At 42.5% G+C, this 20,157-nt stretch overlaps 1 protein-coding gene across 3 annotated transcripts in view; it reads right to left on the minus strand.

Annotated features, from left to right (window-relative positions):
* The window catches only part of plxna3 (plexin A3), a 143,415-nt gene that overhangs the window by 37,438 nt on the left and 85,820 nt on the right, over nt 1–20,157 (minus strand). For all 3 annotated transcript variants that reach the window (XM_085393779.1, XM_085393780.1, XM_085393781.1), the window contains exons 8-13: nt 18,769–18,869; nt 13,604–13,727; nt 13,242–13,398; nt 12,732–12,831; nt 12,502–12,616; nt 194–394 (exon numbers count right to left, since the gene is read on the minus strand). In XM_085393779.1, coding sequence (XP_085249905.1) covers nt 194–394; nt 12,502–12,616; nt 12,732–12,831; nt 13,242–13,398; nt 13,604–13,727; nt 18,769–18,869 — 798 coding nt within the window. The remainder of the gene's footprint in view (nt 1–193; nt 395–12,501; nt 12,617–12,731; nt 12,832–13,241; nt 13,399–13,603; nt 13,728–18,768; nt 18,870–20,157) is intronic.

Genomic DNA, 20,157 nt, shown 5'->3' on the forward strand with positions numbered 1-20,157 from the left:
GTGTGTGTGTGTGTGTGTGTGTGTGTGTGTGTGTGTGTGTGTGTGTGTGTGTGTGTTTGTGTTTGCTGATGCTGCAGATGTGTCAGAGTCACCTTCAGCTGAACACATGTTAGCTTGTTTTATATTCTCGTCTCTCTATCACTTGGCTGCATAATGAGGAGCAGTGCATGTTGGGTCATGTAGTGTATCTTACCGAGGTGTTCTGACACTGAATGCAGGAGGAGTTGAAGCGGACGGCGGGGATGCGCTGGACTTTTCCCTGGATGTTAAACACACACTCGTAGTTTTTCTGACCGGACTGAGGTTGGGGAAGGTTACGAGCTCTCAGCGTGATTGGACGAACCATCCCGGCTGGAACCAGGATGTCAGAGGTAGGGATTATCTGAGGACAACCCTGCAGAGAGGGGGAAAGGGGGAGGTGGGTTAGTACACAATCATTTATCATTTATGACAGGCGAATGGAAATCAGCCCAGTGTATGATGATATATGTCATTATTAGAGAGAACGGTTTCTATTTTATTCACCGTAAACTATTGATCAGAGTCAGCATATGTCACTGTTTACAGGTACAATAACATGTTGCATAGCTCACTTTAAATACACCTGTTTTTAAAGTTTCCTCACCTACTTTTTCACAAATGCTCATTTCTTTTCCAAAATGCCCTCACTTTTCACAAAAGTACACTTTCTAAAAATGTCCCGACTTTTGAAAAGTGCAAAATGTGTTCAAAATATTAATATAAAAAAAAACATTTTCCAAAATGTCCCTGTTCTCATTTTACACACATGTTAACAAAATATCACTTTCTCTCTCTCTTTCAGAAAAAGCTTTTTTTTTTTTTTTTTGCAAAAGTCTCTAATGTCCATGAATGTCCCCATAATCCAAAAATGTCCATATTTATTCTTGCAGTTGTCTTGAAATTTGGACTCCCAAACACAGAAATACATCATCTTACACACACACACACACACACACACACACACACACACACACACACAGCCGACAAAGGCAGATAGCTTATCTAACAATCTGTCATCACTGAGTGGGGACAGAGACACTGTAACAGTGAGTTTGTGTGTGAGGTCAGTAATGGACAGCTGGTGACAGATCCAAACTTCCTGCGGCTGCTTGAAACACACCCCCACACAGTGTACACACAAACACACCCACACACACACACACAGAGTCTCTCAGTGGGGTGAAAGCTTTATTAACGGCCGTCACTACGGTAATTAATTGTCTTGTGAATGACAGGAAGACCATTAGCTCCACAGGAAGTGGACCAAAGCGCAGCGGTCGCCAGCAGCTACCGTGGAGACCGTGTGTGTGTGTGTGTGTGTGTGTGTGTGTGTGTGTGTGTGTGTGTTTGGGATAAAGGCCAAGTGTGACTGTGAGTCTCTCAGCAAACCCTCGACATTTAACCAAGCACATCAGCCATCGGCTGCACTAGAAATACCCAAACGAGCACAACGGCCCAGACACACCATCACACCGACACATCAAACAAACTTTATTTATTAAGCAGATTTCATGTGGAAGACTTGATGTTTCCACAGATGTGATTATATGATCCATTCTGATGCTTAGATCAGTGATTTGTAGGTTTGGAATTAAACATTTCTAACCAGGAAACAGCAGGAAACTCTAATCAAAGATTCCTCTTCCAGGAACACCTGTCCATCTGATACACAGGATCTGTACCAGCAGAAGCAGAAAGGCTGCAACTGTTTCCACCTTATGAGTGCTTGTGCTTTTCATCATGGTGAAATGTGGCCCTGGAGTCCACTGCTGTAGCACGAATTACAGCCGAGGCTATTCTGAATGCTCTGCCATATGTTTATATGTCTGTATGCAGATTTTCAATCATAAAACTTTAAAAGTGTGCAGCTGAGATTAAAATTAAGGCTCGTGTTAAGGAAGCGTGTAGTCCAGCTTGTGAGTACTGAGTACTACTGAGTCCCAGATATACATGTAATGTTTTTGCAACCCGATATATGGGGTATTTATCGGGTGTATTACATTTGTTTTGGGGTTTTTTCCAGTGACGGTGTTTCTGTTATCAGTTTGTAAATTGGTCTCCAGTTTTTCTTATGATATTGCATTGACCAAATTCAGCTTGGATCCTTTTTACTGTCAGTGATTGATGAAAACTGTGAGGTGTAGAGTTTGACTGAAGTGGAGCGTGCTGCATAAGTCTGAGAGAAAGTTTGTTACTCTTACCTGGGCTTAGGTTACAATTCATCATAGTTACAGCTATACGATTTAAATGTTTCGAACGTTTTACTTTCATGGGATTAAAAATTGCCAAACACGCCATTTTGGAAAGAAAATGCTGGCACAGCTTTTCAACATTTCTATGACATTGTACAGACTGTTCCAGAGGAGGAACATATTAACATATTAAACATAAAAAAGGTATGTCCCAATTCGAAGGCCGCTCCAAATGCGTCCTCCTTTTCCCCAGATTTGAAGGATGGGTCGGGTGTATCCTTCGTGGCCCAACCTATCCCAGAATTCATAGCGCAGCCCAGCCAATTCCAGTTTCCAACAATGGCGGCAGCTACTTAGTTTTAATATTACTCTTATTACTCTGTCTGGGTCACAAATAAACGTTTAACATATTTTCAGGCTAGAATGTAGCTGTGTAAACTTCAAATATCTGCTCGGTTTATCAAGACATCACATATTTGTAAAAGTCCCATTTCTGTCTCGGTCTTCGAAGGACCCGGCCCACGTAGACGGCGAAGGCCGGGTCCTCCGAAGCATGCGGCCTATGAGTTGGGACATAGCTAATGTTTCAGTTAAGGTCACTGTGAATGATCTCAAAGCTCAAGTTGCAGAATGTTTTGCGTACTCTTGAGTCTATATGATGCCACAAAAAGGGGACATCCCCAATGTCGTCATCACATCTCTAACTGTGAGCGCTGAACCTCCACCTGCTGTTCCAACCTCCTGTTTGTGAGGAGCAGCCAGTTTAGAGAAAGTTGGCTTAAAGGGGGAGGAGCCAAAATGGCTCGTTACAGAAAGAGGACGAACTGAGGAGCCAGTATAAGAGCCGTAATGATAATTATGAATATTAATCATGCAAAGCGTCTCTAGCTATAGCCTTAGCAGACTGTATTTTTCCTCTTCAGAGGCTCATATGGATGCAGCGAAGGCTTCGAGGCAGAGCCGTCTTCTTGCATCTGTATTGCCTCAGCTGCAACAGCGCCAGCGTTGGGCCTGTCAGAGGCTGAGCTCATGAGCACCATGGTCCTTGATTAAACTAATGTCCACTTCACAGGACTCAGAGAATTTTGCTGCTTTCTATATTTCTCTGCACTGGAGATCAACAGGTGAGTCCCGTCTCACACATTCAAACCTCTTATCTTATTCTCCTTTTAGCATGTTTACACAGTGGGTGGGGTTTAGCTCAGGGTGAGTTTACACTTTGGGGGTAAAAGAAAACACAAAATCGCACAACTGAATCAATGGAACTAAATCCACACAGATCTCCTTCGTTCATTCCAGTGCACGTTTTTGTTCCCCGTCTATGCACCGACTGTGACAACTCCAGAAACCGGCTCCTTGTTTCCTGCACAGCTTCGCCTTATCTCTACTCGTTTAGTATTGCAGTTATCGCACAAATACTCTCTTATTCTGCACTGAGTCTACAAAGGCGGCTCTTTTATTGCACTGAAGTGTGATTTGTAAGCTTACATGCTATATAAACACTGAGCTTATCATTAGCAGAGTCTGGAAAACAGAAAGGATTGGCTTTTGTGGCCTAGTGTTTTCAGCTATTATCATCAACATATCATCAGCTTTTAAATTATCTTAGCAAACTGTGTTTTCACTTATGTTCTGCAAACACACAGTGATCATTAGCAAAATGATTATTGGGTGTTTCAGTGGCTTTTAGAGCGTTTACTCTGAGAACAGCTGCCTGCTGCAGTTATAAAAACAGCCAGAGTCAAAACACTAACATTGTGGGGAGACAGAAAAACATGACCCGAGACTGAATCCAAGATCTGTGAAGTCCAAATCAGCTGCAGAACAAGCTGAGGATTCTCTGTGGGTTAATCGTTACTAGCGACACCTGAACACTGCCAAGACATACATCATTTAATTAAAACACTGACTTTAAGCACTTTAAGAGGAGACAGGTAGGAAAGCCCCTCTGATGAAAACGTGGACCACTAAATTCCACATGCAGAGATTAGCAGTTTTCACACGCGCACCTTAACATCTGTACACATTACTCAGTGGTGCTGCATTCAAGGTCCAAAGACAGCGCACTAAAATGTTCTTGTGGTTTAATAAAATGAATTTTAATGCAGAAAAGGTTCAAAATTTATCAGAATTAAAGGATGTTCACAGATTTTACTGGGCGTCACATCTGCTACCTCCTCCTTCTCTATTCAGTTAGCTCATGTAAACCCCACAGAGCGTTTCCAATAATGCAAATGAGCTGAAAGTGGACTACATCCCCCACGAGTCAAGGGTGGAAATCTGAAGTCTGTTTGAATTTCTAATAAAATTAAACCCTGCATCATCCACAAGGATTCAACAAAATATGAAAGGAGAAAATAATCTATGTATTTGTTCCCAGGTTTTTGTGTTATTGTGGAGTTCTAGTTTACATTTAGATTTTATTGTTATTCCCCTTCTGGTTTTAGTGTCATCAGTGTTTCCCTGACTTCGCCTCTGTCCTGTCTTAATCCGGTCTTTAAGTCTGACGTCATTCGCCGTTTCCAGGTCCAAACTGCGCTTCAGGTCCCAAAGTCAAACTAACACTGCAGCATCACTGAGAGTCACAAACTATCTAAATTCTGCATCCATCCATCCATCCATCCATCCATCCATCTTCATCCGCTTTATCCGGGACCGGGTCGCGGGGGCAGCAGCCTAAGCAAAGAGGCCCAGACCTCCCTCTCCCCAGCCACCTCCTCCAGCTTATCCGGGGGAATACCAAGGCGTTCCCAGGCCAGCCGAGAGATATAATCTCTCCAGCGTGTCCTGGGTCTGCCCCGGGGCCTCCTCCCGGTGGGACATGCCTGGAACACCTCACCCAGGAGGTGCCCAGGGAGCATCCTTGTCAGATGCCCGAACCACCTCAACCGGCTCCTTTCGATGTGGAGCAGCAGCTGCTCTACTCTGAGCCCCTCCCGGATGGCCGAACTTCTCACCCTATCTCTAAGGGAGAGGCCAGCCACCCTTCGGAGGAAGCTCATTTCTGCCGCTTGTATCCGCGATCTCGTTCTTTCGGTCACTACCCACAGCTCGTGGCCATAGGTGAGGGTAGGGACGTAGATCGACCGGTAAATTGAGAACTTCGCTTTTACACTCAGCTCCCTCTTCACCACGACGGACCGGTGCAGCGTCCGCATTACTGCAGCTGCAGCCCCAATCCGTCTGTCGATCTCCGGCTCCCTTCTCCCATCACTCGCGAACAAGACCCCGAGATACTTGAACTCCTCCACTTGGGGCAGGAATCTAAATCCTATCTAAATTCTTTCATCATTAATAAAATGATCAGTGTTGCTGCTTTACCAGGTGTAACAATCAAGTAGCTTGCTAACCTAAATATGATATAGCATGTTCTGACTTAAAAATTCAAACGCACAGCTTTGCTATCACTTCCAACATAACTAAAGACAGAAAACTAAACATTAAAGCATTAAAACATGTTAAAAACACAACAGCTTTAACCTCCTAAGACCTGAACTCTTCCACGGCATGCATTTTTAATTTCTCTTTGATATTTGGGCTGATTGGGACCTGATTAATGTAAAAACAAAGAATTACCAGATTTTTTTTTTTTTTACCTAATTTTTGTTTCTAAGAAAAATGAGAGCCATAAATGAGGACATTCTTTTAAAATTTCGATAAAACAGTAGCAATATAATGTCCTCGTAAGTGGATATCAGGCCCTTGTAGAGCAAAATTGAGTATTTTGGTCTAAATAACCCAAAATGTGATGTCCACATATGTGGACGCCAGGTCCTAGGAGGTTAATAAACGCAGAGTCGTTTGCATCTGGAAGCAGAGTTCATACGTCATCACTTAACAACAGGATAATTTAATCATTTCTCGTCACCTTCTGTCTTTGTTCTCTGATCCTACAAATATTTATTTTATCTTTTCGTGTCTGAATTTCCTCATTTCTGATCGTCTGCCCCACCTTAGTCATCTCCACCTGTGTCTCATTGTGTTACAAGTTCTCTGGTTAACAGTATTGTTCTTCTCCTTTCATCACTCTTCTCTTCACCATCCACTGAACAATCCATTACAGTTCTATAATTCATATTTTAGTAATTAGCCAGAAAACGTTTTGCCCCGGAGAAACATGCATATATTTATTAGCAAAAAGGTGTTTTTCACTTAAAGCTGATAACTAAGCTGCTGTAACATTTACATGAGAAGCTGTTCCTCATTTAATAAGAGGAATAAAGTAAAATCAGGAAGAAACAGCAACAGAATGCAAAAACAATTTACTTACAGTCTGAAATATGAAATTGTTAATTAAAAGTCGTGTTGTCAGGTGAGTTCTGTGAAAAACAGATAAGTAGTTGTGTGGTTCAGCTCTGCACTTTCTTTATTCTCCTCTTTCTGCTGACAATCCTAAATTCTCAGCTGCGGATGAAGAACATCAGAGCTGCTTCTCTTCGTCCTTTTCCCTCCCTCGCTCCGTCTTCCTCTCACACAGATGAAAAAGAGACCTTTACTCTGCGAGACACTTTAACCTGCTTGAATAAAGGTTAAATAAAGAATAATGAAATTTCAGCCTCCTCCTTCTCCTTTTTCCTCTATTGCTCTTTTCTCCTCACGACTCCCTCATTTCCCCCCTCCCTCTCTCTCTTAGTTTGCCTAATTGCCTGGTAATTAACATTAATTGCCAGGATTGGACGTTTTCATGTCAATTAAGTGGCTATTCATCTTCTATTAACCAATTAGCCAATCAGAGGTTGTTTCTGTCACCCGGTAATGACACCGAGCACCAATCACGTCAACGAGACGCCCAAACAACTCGATCCCGGCTCGCTATCCTCTCCACTAACGAGATAACAAGCAGACTGAGAGCAGCTCGGCTCGTTAGCGACACGAGTGATCTGTTACTCAGTGGCAGGTGGAAACTGACTGCTGGATCCACATTACACAGCAAACTAACTGCTCTGTCTGCTGAAACACTCCACTCTTTACTTCCCTCTTTGTTTATTTAGCGCTTACTTGTGTGCAGCTTGAAACAATCATACCTTTTGATGTGACGGGTTTTTAACGGCGACATATTCTGCTCTCTTCCAGCTCCAGATTTTTATTCTGGGACACTGAAGTAGCTTTGTTCAAAAACAATCTTTCTTTTCTTCTTCTGGCTCTTTGCACAGCCTTAAACAGGCCATCCATCCATCGCCTCTTATCTAGGCCTGCGTCTTGGTGGCAGCAGTCTAAGCAGAAACAGTCACATATCCCCTTTTCTGGCCACCTTCACCAGCTCTTCCGAGGATACTCCGAGCTGTTCCCGAGCCAGCTGAGAACAATAATCACTCCAGCATGTTCTGGGTCTGCCCTCCTCCCAGTTTGACATGCACTAAGCACCTTACCTACGAGATGTGGCATCACATGCCAGAAACACCTTTGCCAGAGGATAAAGGACTTGCCCAGTGTCCCACAACTACTCCTGTATCCAATCGTCAGTTTGATCTCTTTCTTAAAAAAAGGACCACCACAGTCTGCTAATCCAACGGCATTGTCTCTGACTTTTAAGGAGGTCACTGTCATTACTGAAGCCATGACAGAGTGTGTGCCCTTCTCCTATGTGCTTATTTTCTTACTACTGCCTACTACTGATTAGACAACTTCTGGTCCCAGTACTTGCTCAGCGCTGCCTTTTCTTACTCTGTCTCACAGAAAAATCCCACCTTCTACCACTGGCAGCACTAATCTCAGAAAACACACATTCATTTCCTCATCTTTAGCTGTTAACATCTGGTCATCTCATAAAAATAAACCAGTGGTCCTTCACATCTTCTGTGTCCAAACTATTATCAACGATGAGATCTCCCTGAAGCAGTGTTTCCTAACCTTTTGGAGCTACGGCACATTAGAAAAATCACACGGCAGACCACCAAACAAAAATCCCACACAAAAAGCATATTGATAATCAGATGTAGCAGAATTGGCTCACTTTGTCCACAGTTTACCATGTTTGCTTTCTTCTGACCAGTACTCATGCCAGGGCTTTCATCTGGGTCGGGATTTTCTCCAGGACCAGGTCAGACTGACTATTTTTTCTTTTCAAATATTTATCTATTGCCATTATGCGCTGTGTTGTCAGATGACTATGTAATTTGTTCGTTTTCTGATTTACTGGAGGTTAGCAACCAATTTAACTGGAGCAGGAAGTTGTACTGCCCTCTAGTGGAAGAGAATGTAACTCTGCAAGTTACTCACGCAGTCGCTCAGACCAGCGGTTGATGATAAAAAACGATAAAAACCATAAATTTCGCACCCGAGCGTCAACTCTTGCGGCCTGGTACCAAACGACTTCGGTCCGTGGCCCGGGGGTGGGGACCGCTGCTTAGATTACCAATCAGGTGAAAGCAGATAATCTTCCACGGCACACCTGAACAGCGTGCCGTGGCACAATGGTTGGGAAACCTAAAGCATATCCCTGCTTTATGTTGCTTCTGCACACGTATAATGTGTAAAATAAACTTCCTGTTATATTTAACAAGACCTTAAACTATGGAGTTGTTGATGTTACGACTAAATTGTGTTTCTTTGAAGCAGGTGTCTGACTCATGCAGATGACACTGTGACTGTAGAGAAAATCCAAATATGTTGTTGGTTTTTGTTTTTAAATCAAAAACATTCTTCGTTTAATTTCACGCGTTGACTAATTGGGTCAAATCCCTTTAACTGATATCTGCAGCAGTTTTTGTTTTCTGAGATACTTTTTCTTTGAACTGTTTTGTCCAGTTTCTGCAAGTTCATTATTTTGTGAACACGTCTTGTGTTTCTTCTGGCTCAATAAAAATGTGTTCTTAAAAAAAGCTGAGAAAACAAGACGATAGAGAAAGCATGCAGTATGAACGTTGTGCTGCTTCCTGGTTTTGTTGACTTTTCCACATGCCTCACATGCTTGAAAAACTTCAGCACTTAGATCAGAAAATGGAGAAACATCCGAGTTTAAACAACATTCGGGCTTAGCTCGTCTGACTGAAAACACCTCTCAGGAGCCGACTCTTAAATCCCATCAGTCACAGAGTCCTTGAATGCATCAGCAAGGACAGACTTAAACATGGTGTGTGTGTATGTGTGTGTGTGCGCTTCCACCCTTCACTGTTGACCTGAAGCTTTACTGTTGTTTACTGAACCATGTAATGACAGAGGGAGCAGCTCTGACCTCCATCACTGCTCCATCCTGTAGAAGAAACTGTCTGATTTAGACACACTGTCAGCTAACAGGTCTCTATAAATACCCAGTACACCGAACTATAAATTAATGAAGAAATGGCTGAAGACTAATAGATACTAGAGGAATATATCTATTAACATTTGAAGATGACTAGGTGTGAGAAAACCTCTTTTTTGGTTCACTGAAAGAACAGATGGGAAATCCAGAGGTGTTGTGTTATTTGTTTAAGCAATGAAGCTCAACAAAAATGCACCAGCTCGTGTGAGTTTGAGCTATAACTCATTTTGAAGGTTATGGAGTCATCCGTCCTACAGCGGCAGGTTTACAAGCGTCAGTCAACTATAACCGACCAAATGATCTAATATTAGACCGACTTCATGAATCGATCATCTGTCCTTCAAGCCTGTCTGACCAGCTTCATCAGCCGCTACATGCCCCTCCCATCCCGCTACTCTCCATCAGTGCATGTTTCTCTGATTCTCCTTTCTTCGTAGCTCAAAAGATTAAAACAACTCAAGTCTAATTAACTGTTACTGTTTCAGCTGATCAAAAAAGGCCTTTCATCTTTAGCCTACTTAACCAATAAGTAGCTTACTTTAGTTTTTTTTTTTTTTATTATTTTAATGTGCAGACTAAACGAGGAAAAGGACTAACAGCACCTTTTAAACTCTTGGCAACTTTGCGAGATCAAATTGTTATCAAGATTTTCTTGCCTGACACAAAATATAAAGGTGGATTGTGTTTTTCCTGCTATTTAGTGATAATTTGTTCAGCTAAATGGACACACTTTTTTTTAAAGAAAAGGCACCCAGTCTAATTAACCAATTTTCTATGAAAAAATGAGGCAGATCCTCGTTCCAGTGAACTCTGGCAGCACTGCACCTCTGGCAAAATCCGTCAGAGAGCCAAGAATTAGAGCCGTCGCAGACGACGAGCTCTGAAAGACAGAGTGGGAAAGTGTCAGAGAAAATGAGTCAGAGAGAAGAGTCTGACAGCAGCGAGCGAGAGTCCGCGACTCAGACAAGAAACACTATTGTGGGTTTCATGTGTTTCGTGTTTCACGTCTAGCAGAGAGAAGACTTCAGTGAGGATAACGTTCTTCCTCTAAAAGAAAAAAAGACACCTGCCGTGAGGGTGGCCAGCATGAAACAACGACTTCCACTGGGATGGTTTTATTTTTACTGTTAATTAAGGTCACAAAATGGTCACAATTAATCATTGCTGTTGTGCTATTAACCTCCTCACATCCACCCGGTCACCGGTGCCCACCTGAGAGCTAGGCAAGTGGAAATATCTCACTAATTACCTTTATTTAGGTCCAGTGTCTTCAAATGCAATGATGGAGCCAGAGGCTAACGAGAAAACAGGAACCCGAGATTTGAGGTCCAGTTGAAGAAGAACAGATCCTGTTATGAAGGATGTGTTTTTTTTGGTTATCTTGGTTGTGATACATTTGTTTGCAGTTTGGCCTTGGCTCACCATGGGCGGCAGGTTCAAATCCTGCTTTTTTCCCCATCTCTTGATCAATGAAACGTATATTAACTTTGACAAGTGGTTCTTGTGGTTCCTTGGGACTTGGGGGAGATGGACGTCTTCCATGTTGTGTCTTGGCCTCGTGAATTAAAGGCAAATGGGTCAATCAAAAAAACAAAAACCAACACATGGCCTGAAACTCTACACAGTGAGAGTTAGGCACAGAAATTGAGTGGTTAGAGTTCGAGTTAACCATTAGGATCACCATAAGATAAAGGGAACGTCCATTTGAAGCAGCAGAGGTTATGCTTATAGAGGACTTATAGCTCTGCAATAGTCCACACTGTAAGTATGTCGTAACTGGAAACCCATCTGAAACCTTACACCGCACATTATTCCATACTCTAAACCTCAAGTGCACCTACTACTGTATATATATTGTACTGACCCAGCCCACTTCTATGTGCACTTCTAATCGAACAGTAAAGTCATCCTGAAGAGCAAAAACTGCCACTGCCAACATGTTTTTGAAAAATCTCAGAACAGTCCTGCACTGGAGCAACTGGTGGCAATCGTGTCGGCTACTAGCATAAACATGAAGTCTTACATAAGGTTAACACAAAAGTATAAATAAAGTTTTAGAGGTTTGGGATGGAAAATTCTAGAAATTTGCCTATTACTCAAACTCCAGGCCTCGAGGGCCGGTGTCCTGCAGGTTTTAGATCTCACCCTGGGTCAACACAGCTGAATCAAATGATTAGTTCATCACCAGCTTCTGGAGAACTTCAAGACATGTTGAGGAGGTCATTCAGCCATTTAAATCAGCTGTGTTGGATCAAGGACACATCTAAAACCTGCAGGACACCGGCCCTCGAGGCCTGGAGTCCGACGCCTGTATGATGTGTTCAATTATGAACAGGTTGGAAAAGAGGTCTCGTCTTACACATCGATAAGCATCTTTGATGACTTTTGAGACAACGGCCTCACTTCCTCCTACAGAGAAGCCATACTGACAGCAGAACTGAAGTTTGAGTTTGTTGTGACTTGCTCATAGTTATATGTTGTTTTGTGTCTTCTTACAGTTGTTTTATGTCTCTTTGTATTCATGCCAGATTGTTTGTAGGGCTTTCGCGCTTCATTGTATTTAATTTGTGTCTCTTTATGACGGCTTTCCATCTGTTCATAGCCATTCAGAAGCAGGTTTTTATTTATTTGCTGTTGCTTGTCTTTGTACATTGTTGTAGATTATTTATGTTCATTTTATTTAATTTTCAACATGTAAACGACTCAGGCCAACCATCCAATCTCCTTGTGATTGTTCAGATCTGGGCACAGTAGGCTTGTGTCATTGATCCTTGTCTTGGTATTTAGCACACAAAAAGGTCTTTAGAAACCTGGACCTTTTCTGTTCTAATAATCACAGTAATATTACGTCTACTTATCATCCTCTCTGCCTTATGTTAGTGTCGAAACATGCCAGGCAGCTATGTGAAGCATTGTGGGGACCCAAAGATGTTCCTTCACCTTCCTTCGGGGGACATAAAGTCCCATATGGTGAATCACATTTTTGTGTGAGCGCTTGGTTATAAGTCCAGTTAAGTGATGAAAACAGGTCTGTGTGTGTGTTACCTCCATGTTGCTGACTCGTCCCTCCTGGAAGGAGCAGTCCTGCAGGTTGTTGGTGCAGATGTGACGATATTTACACCAATGACACGGAAACTCACTGCTGACACAGGAAGTGCACCTGAGAGAGGAAAGAGAGAAAAGTTCTGAGTGGTCGAGCACAACCAGCAAGAATTTATGAGTTCATTACCGAAGAGACACATGAGATAATTAGGTTAGAGGTGTTTAAAGCTTACGAGTTGAGCACAGAGCAGTTGTAGTAGATGAGGTTTGTGGTGATGAACTGGTGTCCAGTCTCTGTGGAGCGAAGGCTGAGCTGCACCACTCGTTTCGCTCCTGAAATTAACAGCATAATAACATCCTTCTTAATACTTAGTTCATAGTGATCAATATAATGGCGCGTTATACTGAAGCTGACATGATTACAAAACATTAGAATCGCACATTAAATGTGATAACCGAGAAAAACGAGAAGGCAAAAGAAACAAGTTCAGAATAAGCGGGTGTGTGTATACTTGTTTTTCTGCTGTTTGGGGACTTGCATTAGCACAATCTCAGAATCAAAAGGCAAACTACTGAATTTTAGGGTTAGGCTGATGTTAGATTAAGGTAAGGTTAAGAGAAAAGTAGGGTTAGGTTAAAGTGAGGGTCAAGTTAAAGGTCAAATTTCCAGAACACGACAGGACAGTAAGGAAAGGTGATGTCCTCTGAATTCACTGAAGCATGAATTTGTGTGTGTTTCTTACCAAAGGAGTGTGTCTGTGCTGGAAGGTCCCTCAGTGATGGTGACATACACATCACCTGACCTTTGGCCCGCACCTCTCCGGGGGCATTACTCAGGTCCTCAAACACACAGGTAACCCCACCAGACAGCGCAGGGACGTTCTGCACCTGAATGGTTAACTGGACACCAACAGACACTCGATCACTAAAAGTAAAGTTCTTATTTACACTTCAGAAAGGTTTCTATTCACAGCTGTTGCATGAACAGGAGTTCAAACAGCTGGACTAAAGAATAAATCCACTGACTTTCAGGGAAAATCAGCAGATTGTAATGGGAATTCTGACAGAGAGTATTTTATGTAATTAAGAAAATAATGGTTCATACCTGCATTGCCGGGGAGGTGACTGACATGCTGCTCGGGGAAACAGAGATGTTGACGCACTGGTCCAGTTGTGTATTAAAGTGCTGAGGCTCCTCCCACTTGTCACATGCTTCCTGTCTGGAACACCTGCAGGAGAGTGAAAAGTAACCAAGGGATTAACATTGACGGAAGAAGCCACTTGGACGAGTGATGAAACGCAAATCAGCTTTTTGAGGTTAACATCTACTAAACATGTACATTATTTAGTGCTGTTGACTGACACAAGCGTATCTCTGAACCTCAGACTGGACCTTACAGCGGTTCGCTTTTTTGCAGCTTTCCATCAGCAATCATCTTCAGATCTTAATTCTTTAAATATACTTTCTTCTCATTCGCCCTTTCAGATCAAGTCCAGTTTGCAAATGTGTGTTTCTGAGGATCATGTAAATCATTTTGATTGTGCTAACTTATTGTCTGTCAGTTACTTTATAAAATTCACATTAGTAGCTCATAACTTCCTTTATTAAATTATCCATCCATCCATTTTCTTCCGCTTTATCTGGGGTCGGGTCGTCGCGGGGGCAGCAGCCGAAGCAGAGAAGCCCAGACCTCCCTCTCCCCAGCCACCTCCTCCAGCTTATCCGGGGGAACCCTAAGGCGTTCCCAGGCCAGCTGAGAGATATAATCTCTCCAGCGTGTCCTGGGTCTGCCCCGGGGCCTCCTCCCGGAGGGACATGACCAGAAAACAGCGCCCAGGAAGCATCCTTGTCAGATGCCCGAACCACCTCAGCTGGCTCCTTTCGATGTGGAGCAGCAGCGGCTCTACTCTGAGCCCCTCCCAGATGGCTGAACTTCTCACCCTATCTCTAAGGGAGAGCCCAGCCACCCTTCGGAGGAAACCCATTTCCGCCGCTTGTATCCGCGATCTCGTTCTTTCGGTCACTACCCACAGCTCGTGACCATAGTTGAAGGTAGGGACGTAGATCAACCGGTAAATTGAGAGCTTCGCTTTTACACTCAGCTCTCTCTTCACCACAACAGACAGCGTCCGCATCACTGCAGCAGCTGCACCAATCCGTCTGTCGATCTCCGGCTCCCTTCTCCCATCACTCGTGAACAAGACCCCGAGATACTTAAACTCCTCCACTTGGGGCAGGGTCTCGTCCCTGACCCGGAGTGGGCACTCCACCCTTTTCCGGCTGAGAACCATGGCCACAGATTTGGAGGTGCTGATTCTCATTCCCGCTGCTTCACACTCGGCTGCCAACCATTCCAAGGCAAGCTGGAGGCCCTCACCTGATGAAGGCAACAGGACCACAGAACCACAACAGAACGAGTCCGACTTATTGCCGGCTATGCGGACCAAGCTCTTGCAACCGTTGTATAAGGACCGAATGGCCCGTAGCAATGGGCCAAACACCCCGTACTCCCGGAGCACTCCCCACAGGACCCCTGAGGGACACGGTCGAATGCCTTCTCCAAGTCCACAAAACACATGTAGACTGGTTGGGCAAACTCCCATGCGCCCTCAAGTATCCTCGAGAGGATAAAGAGCTGGTCCAGTGTTCCACGACCAGGATGAAAACCGCATTGTTCCTCCTGTATCAGAGGTTCGACTAGCGGACGAACTCTCTTCTCCAGCACCCTGGCATAGACTTTCCCAGGGAGGCTGAGGAGTGTGATCCCCCTGTAGTTGGAACACACCCTCCGGTCCCCTTTCTTAAAGATGGGGACCACCACCCCGGTCTGCCAGTCCAGGGGTACTTTATTAAATTGACTACTTAAATGAAATGAAATGAAATACTTTATTAAATTAATTAATCTTTAATCTTTTAGCACTTTAACATCTTTTGTGTGTAAATGTGATGTAATTTATAAATAAAACTTCATGATTCTAAAAACATTTTACTTTGTCTTTAAACGCACAATTTTAAAACTTATTTAAATTTCATGCAATGATTATTTACTTTAACTCTTCTAATTTTTTTATATCACATTTTTAGATATAAACTTTTTTTTATATCCAACTTCTTTATGACATTTATTTTTATTTTTATTTCTCTTTGTTGTTAATTTATTATTATTACATTTAGTTCACTCTCTATATTTTTAAAAGGGTTGTGACTATTAACCTAAAATCAGGTGACAGAGGAATACACTGGTGGACAACAGGATCTGTCAAACTAAAAAACATCTTTTCTATTTGTTGAATTTCACTAATAAAATTAAAGTGAGTGGTGAGTGACACTGGTGTCGTGGGATTTCAGGTGGAGTTGGAGCAGGAAACAGTCGGAGGTGAAGCTTGGTGTCTGCAGAGAGCAGCAGCTCCAACATATGCAGCGCCACACAGCATAGACAGCAGCCTGCAGTAATGATCTGTTTACTTCTAATTAACAACAGATGGACAGAATGAGTGAGGGAGCGTGAGGAGGAGAGGAGATGAAAAGCAGAGAGGACCACAAAGATTGTACATTTACAGTTAAAATCATCCGTTTGATGAACTGAATAAGTCACAGTTTGCTTTTCTGCTCTTTTCCTTTCACACTGCGAACCAGACACCAGACATCACTCTTTAAAGTAGTGGAGCCTGTACCTGGCCTTGGAGGCAAAACTCGGGGTAAAAAAGGTTCAAAAAGGAGACTTCCCATTGAGCTAGCTTATTAAAGTTGCTCAGATATTTTTTTTATCCACTCAGACCTTCTCTTGTCTGAACAGTCAGAGATTTTAGAAAGAAACTTAAAACTATAAAAGTGAGGGCGACATGTCTTCATGTCACACTGGGAGATGGGTTTACGCACAAAGATGTCCTGCTGCAACATATCTAGAAGCTTCAGCATAAAAACAAGCTGTGTTTTGTTCTCTGTAGTTCACTGCCAGTCAGAGGCTTTTACTTTGAAGGGGGAGCTAACTGATGACAATCCAATGAGGAACTTCCTCCACCTGCTTGGATGCTGAACATCAAACATCGTGATGAGGGAGACTGTGTGAACCATTTATAGAAGTATTAATGACGCCTCATGGGAGCGTGCGCACGCACACACACACACACACACACACACACACACACACACACACACACACACACACACACACACACACACACACACACACACACACACACACACACTTTCTCTGTATTCTTATGTATTGCAGAGGAAGTGGTTACTGTAGTTGATTCACTGCCATCTGCTTTAACTTAATCAGTTACCAAAAAAAATCAATTAATAGTTTCAATTCTTTTAGAGCAAATAGAACAAAACAGCATAAAATGTTTGCGGACGCTGGCGTCACAAAAGAAAAAAAACTGCTGCTTTTGAGTTTGGATGCAAAATTAATGTTTGAAGGTTTTTGGACCCAAAGAAATTGAGATATTCCAAGGATTTTGTAGAGCAAATAATTTTAAAAATAGCATTTTTTTTTTCTTTTGCTTGCTTTAATAAAATAACTTAAAATGTCTAAAGAGTCAAGATCTTCATTTGACCTCATCAGCCACAACATTAAAACCTGTGCTGGTCTCATTAATGGCACTGACAATAATTTCCTACCATTCAAAAGACTGACTTCACAGACATCTGAAGGTGTCCTGTGGTATCAGACACTAAGATCTTACATGCTTTGAGTCCTGGAAGTAGCAAAAGCATCTCTGTGGATTGTTTTTACACCACATCTCATAGATGTTTTGGCTAAGACCACCTAAAACTCTGCCATGTTCACCAAATAATTTCTGAGATATCTGTAGAGTGGTGGGTGCATCATGTCACTTAGATACTACTAAATATATTACTAAATACAGCTGCTGAAGATTGGGGAGATCACACCATAAGATAAAAGGAAAAACAGTTATTGACTTGAAAAGTGAAAAGTACAATGCAAACGTTTTTCAGACCAAAACCCAGTTTGCACCGGTTTGGTGTGTTAGTAAATCTGACCCTTAGTGCTAAACAAGAGATTAAAACAATTACTTAAAGTTCATTCACAAAAACTAAAGCACCAACGTCTTTGATTGTCTGTACCATCGTATCAGCCACTTAGGCCTTTAAAAATGATCTAACATACAGTGAAGAGCTCTATTTTTGTGACTTACAGTCGTGGATGAGGTCTAGCACTGGCCTTCAGCTGTTTGTGTTGGTCACCTGTCTGTCAGTTATCCAGGTGAATGAGTGGAAAAAACATAAACTCTACACAAAGTCCTAAACTGTATTTTGTACCAGGCTCTAAATGTGCTTGTTAATGCTGTTGCAGCGGGACTAAACGCAGATTGACTCACTTTTGGAGACAGCCTCATGCAGCCACTTCAAGTTTTCGACACTTTGGCATTAGCTTAATTTCTCAGTTGGCCCTTGGGTCATACATGTCGAAAACACATCTACATGGATGCCAGGAAGCAATGTTTCATAGCATAACATTAAACTGAGCATCACATTCCTCTGCTGTCTTCACTTTTCACAACAATGAACATCTCATAGATTGCCAACTTTAGTTGGCAAACGTTGGGAGGAAAAAAATTAAAACAGAAAGATCTCCAACATCTGCTGCAACCAGATGCTGGGGTGGGTGTAAAAGAGGAAAGCAGGAGACGGAGCACACACCTGGCTGTGCACAGAATCTCAAAGAAACTGTGATTCATGAGACCGGACAATCGGCTGTAGCCGCTTTAGGCCGTAGGCACGGGGTCATGACGGCTACTCAAGAGACCGTTCTGCAGGTATGCAACTCCAGATGCAGCAAGCTGTGAAGCATTGTATGTTCCGACACCTTTCATCAGACCAAGCACTAAACGGTTCACATTACAGTAACGTAATGAGCTTTCAGCCACCGTGACCTTGTCAATGGTTCACTGGTTCTCTTTCTTTGGACCTCTTTTGTAGGTACTAACTACTGCACCCCACGGACTGCGTTAAAGGCCTGCCATCTAAGCATCACAATTTAACCCTCGGCAAAGTAGCTCTGATCCTCACACAGCCATTTTTTCTGCATCCAACACACCAATTTCAAGAACTGATTGTTCACTTCCTGCATTATTTAAGTCTCACCCCTTCATAGGTGCTTGGAAGGAGACAATCAATGCTATTTACTTCTCTCAGTGCTTTTACCAGTGCACAGACTGTTACTGGGTGCATTTTAAAATGAGAGACGAAGCTGTTATTTTGTTTTAGCAGAAGAAGAGCAGGAGCAGTTCGTTCCTTACTTGTTGAAGAGGACACACCATCCACAGTGAGGGTCTCCTGATCCCAGACAGTCTGAGCAGCTGCTGTACTGCTCACAGCTCTCCACCGGCAGTCTGCTCACCTGAAACAAACATTCACACCAGACATGTGACCAAGTCCACCAGCAGTCGTGTTTAAAGCAGAAACATGGGCAGGTACCTGAGAATGAAAACTGGGTTGGTATTTGATATGAATTTGCTAAACTGTTCGATTAAGGCAGGTTTGCACTCAAGTATTTTTGATTTCAGCGTCAGAAAATGTTTCTGAACCTTCTGCTGACTGTTTGTTACTGACGTCAATGTGTAAAAACCGATTCGATATTGATTTAGGTGATTGTATGACTGCAACATGAGACATTACTGAAACTGTTCCTACATCACATATTTGTGTGTGTGAGTGTGTGAGTGAGTGTGACGGGTATTATCTCATTGTGGTTTAGTGGGTTTCTGCTAATATTAACAGCCAGAGAAAGCAGCACACTCTCTTGACTTTGTGAACTCTCTGTGTGTGAGCGTGTATTTATATCTTTGTGGGGACCAAAAATTGGACTTTACTGTACTTTACTGGACATTTTGAGGCAAGCCAAGTGTGGACTCATTGTTGGCAAATGTGGGACATTATTATGAATCTGGGGAAAAATTTGTGGCAGTTTTTTGAGAGAAGGAAGCTTTTTGAAAAATGGGCATACATGGATGTAAATTTATTATATCTGAAGACTATAAGGACATTTTTGCAGAATGGGGACACTACTACAAAAAGTGTGAACAATTCAAAAAGTGAAGAGACTTTCTTTTAAAGTGGGGACCTTTTTCAAGTTCTTATCTTAAATGTGTAACGAGGGACAATTACGTCATCACGCTGTTCTTAGAAGTTGCTTCCTTGTCTTTAGATTAGATTTCTGTTAAGTGGGGACGTTTTCTGAAGGTGGGGTTTTTTTTTGTTCATGTGTTTTTGAGGCTTGAATGTTCAACAATTTTATTTCCTGTGTGATTTGGTCTCAAACTGTATATCAGGTTTTTAGGCAGCTGAAAAAAAATTGGCTAAATTTTCTTTTTCCTAGAAAAACTTTTTTTTCCCCAAAAAAACATCACTTAATGCCTCTGAAAGCACATGAAACACAAGTGAACATAACTGAGCTGCTCGCCATCTCAGTTTAAGATGGAAAACAATGGATGTTTGAGAAAGTGAAGACAGAGACGGTCAGTTCGGGTCCTCACAAAGACGTAAATACAAGCATGTGTGTGTCGTATCTTTTACCCAGAAGCCATTGCAGCAGGGAGACAGTAAACACAGTGATAACTCTGTTGGTCTCATTCAGACGTTCACACATGAATACATTCATTGTCTCGCACAGACGGTCCTGTCTCCTC

Source organism: Rhamphochromis longiceps, linkage group LG20, assembly GCF_057381845.1.
Source record: "Rhamphochromis longiceps isolate RC_006_pf linkage group LG20, R_longiceps_female_GT1.1, whole genome shotgun sequence".
Classification (NCBI taxonomy): domain Eukaryota; kingdom Metazoa; phylum Chordata; class Actinopteri; order Cichliformes; family Cichlidae; genus Rhamphochromis; species Rhamphochromis longiceps.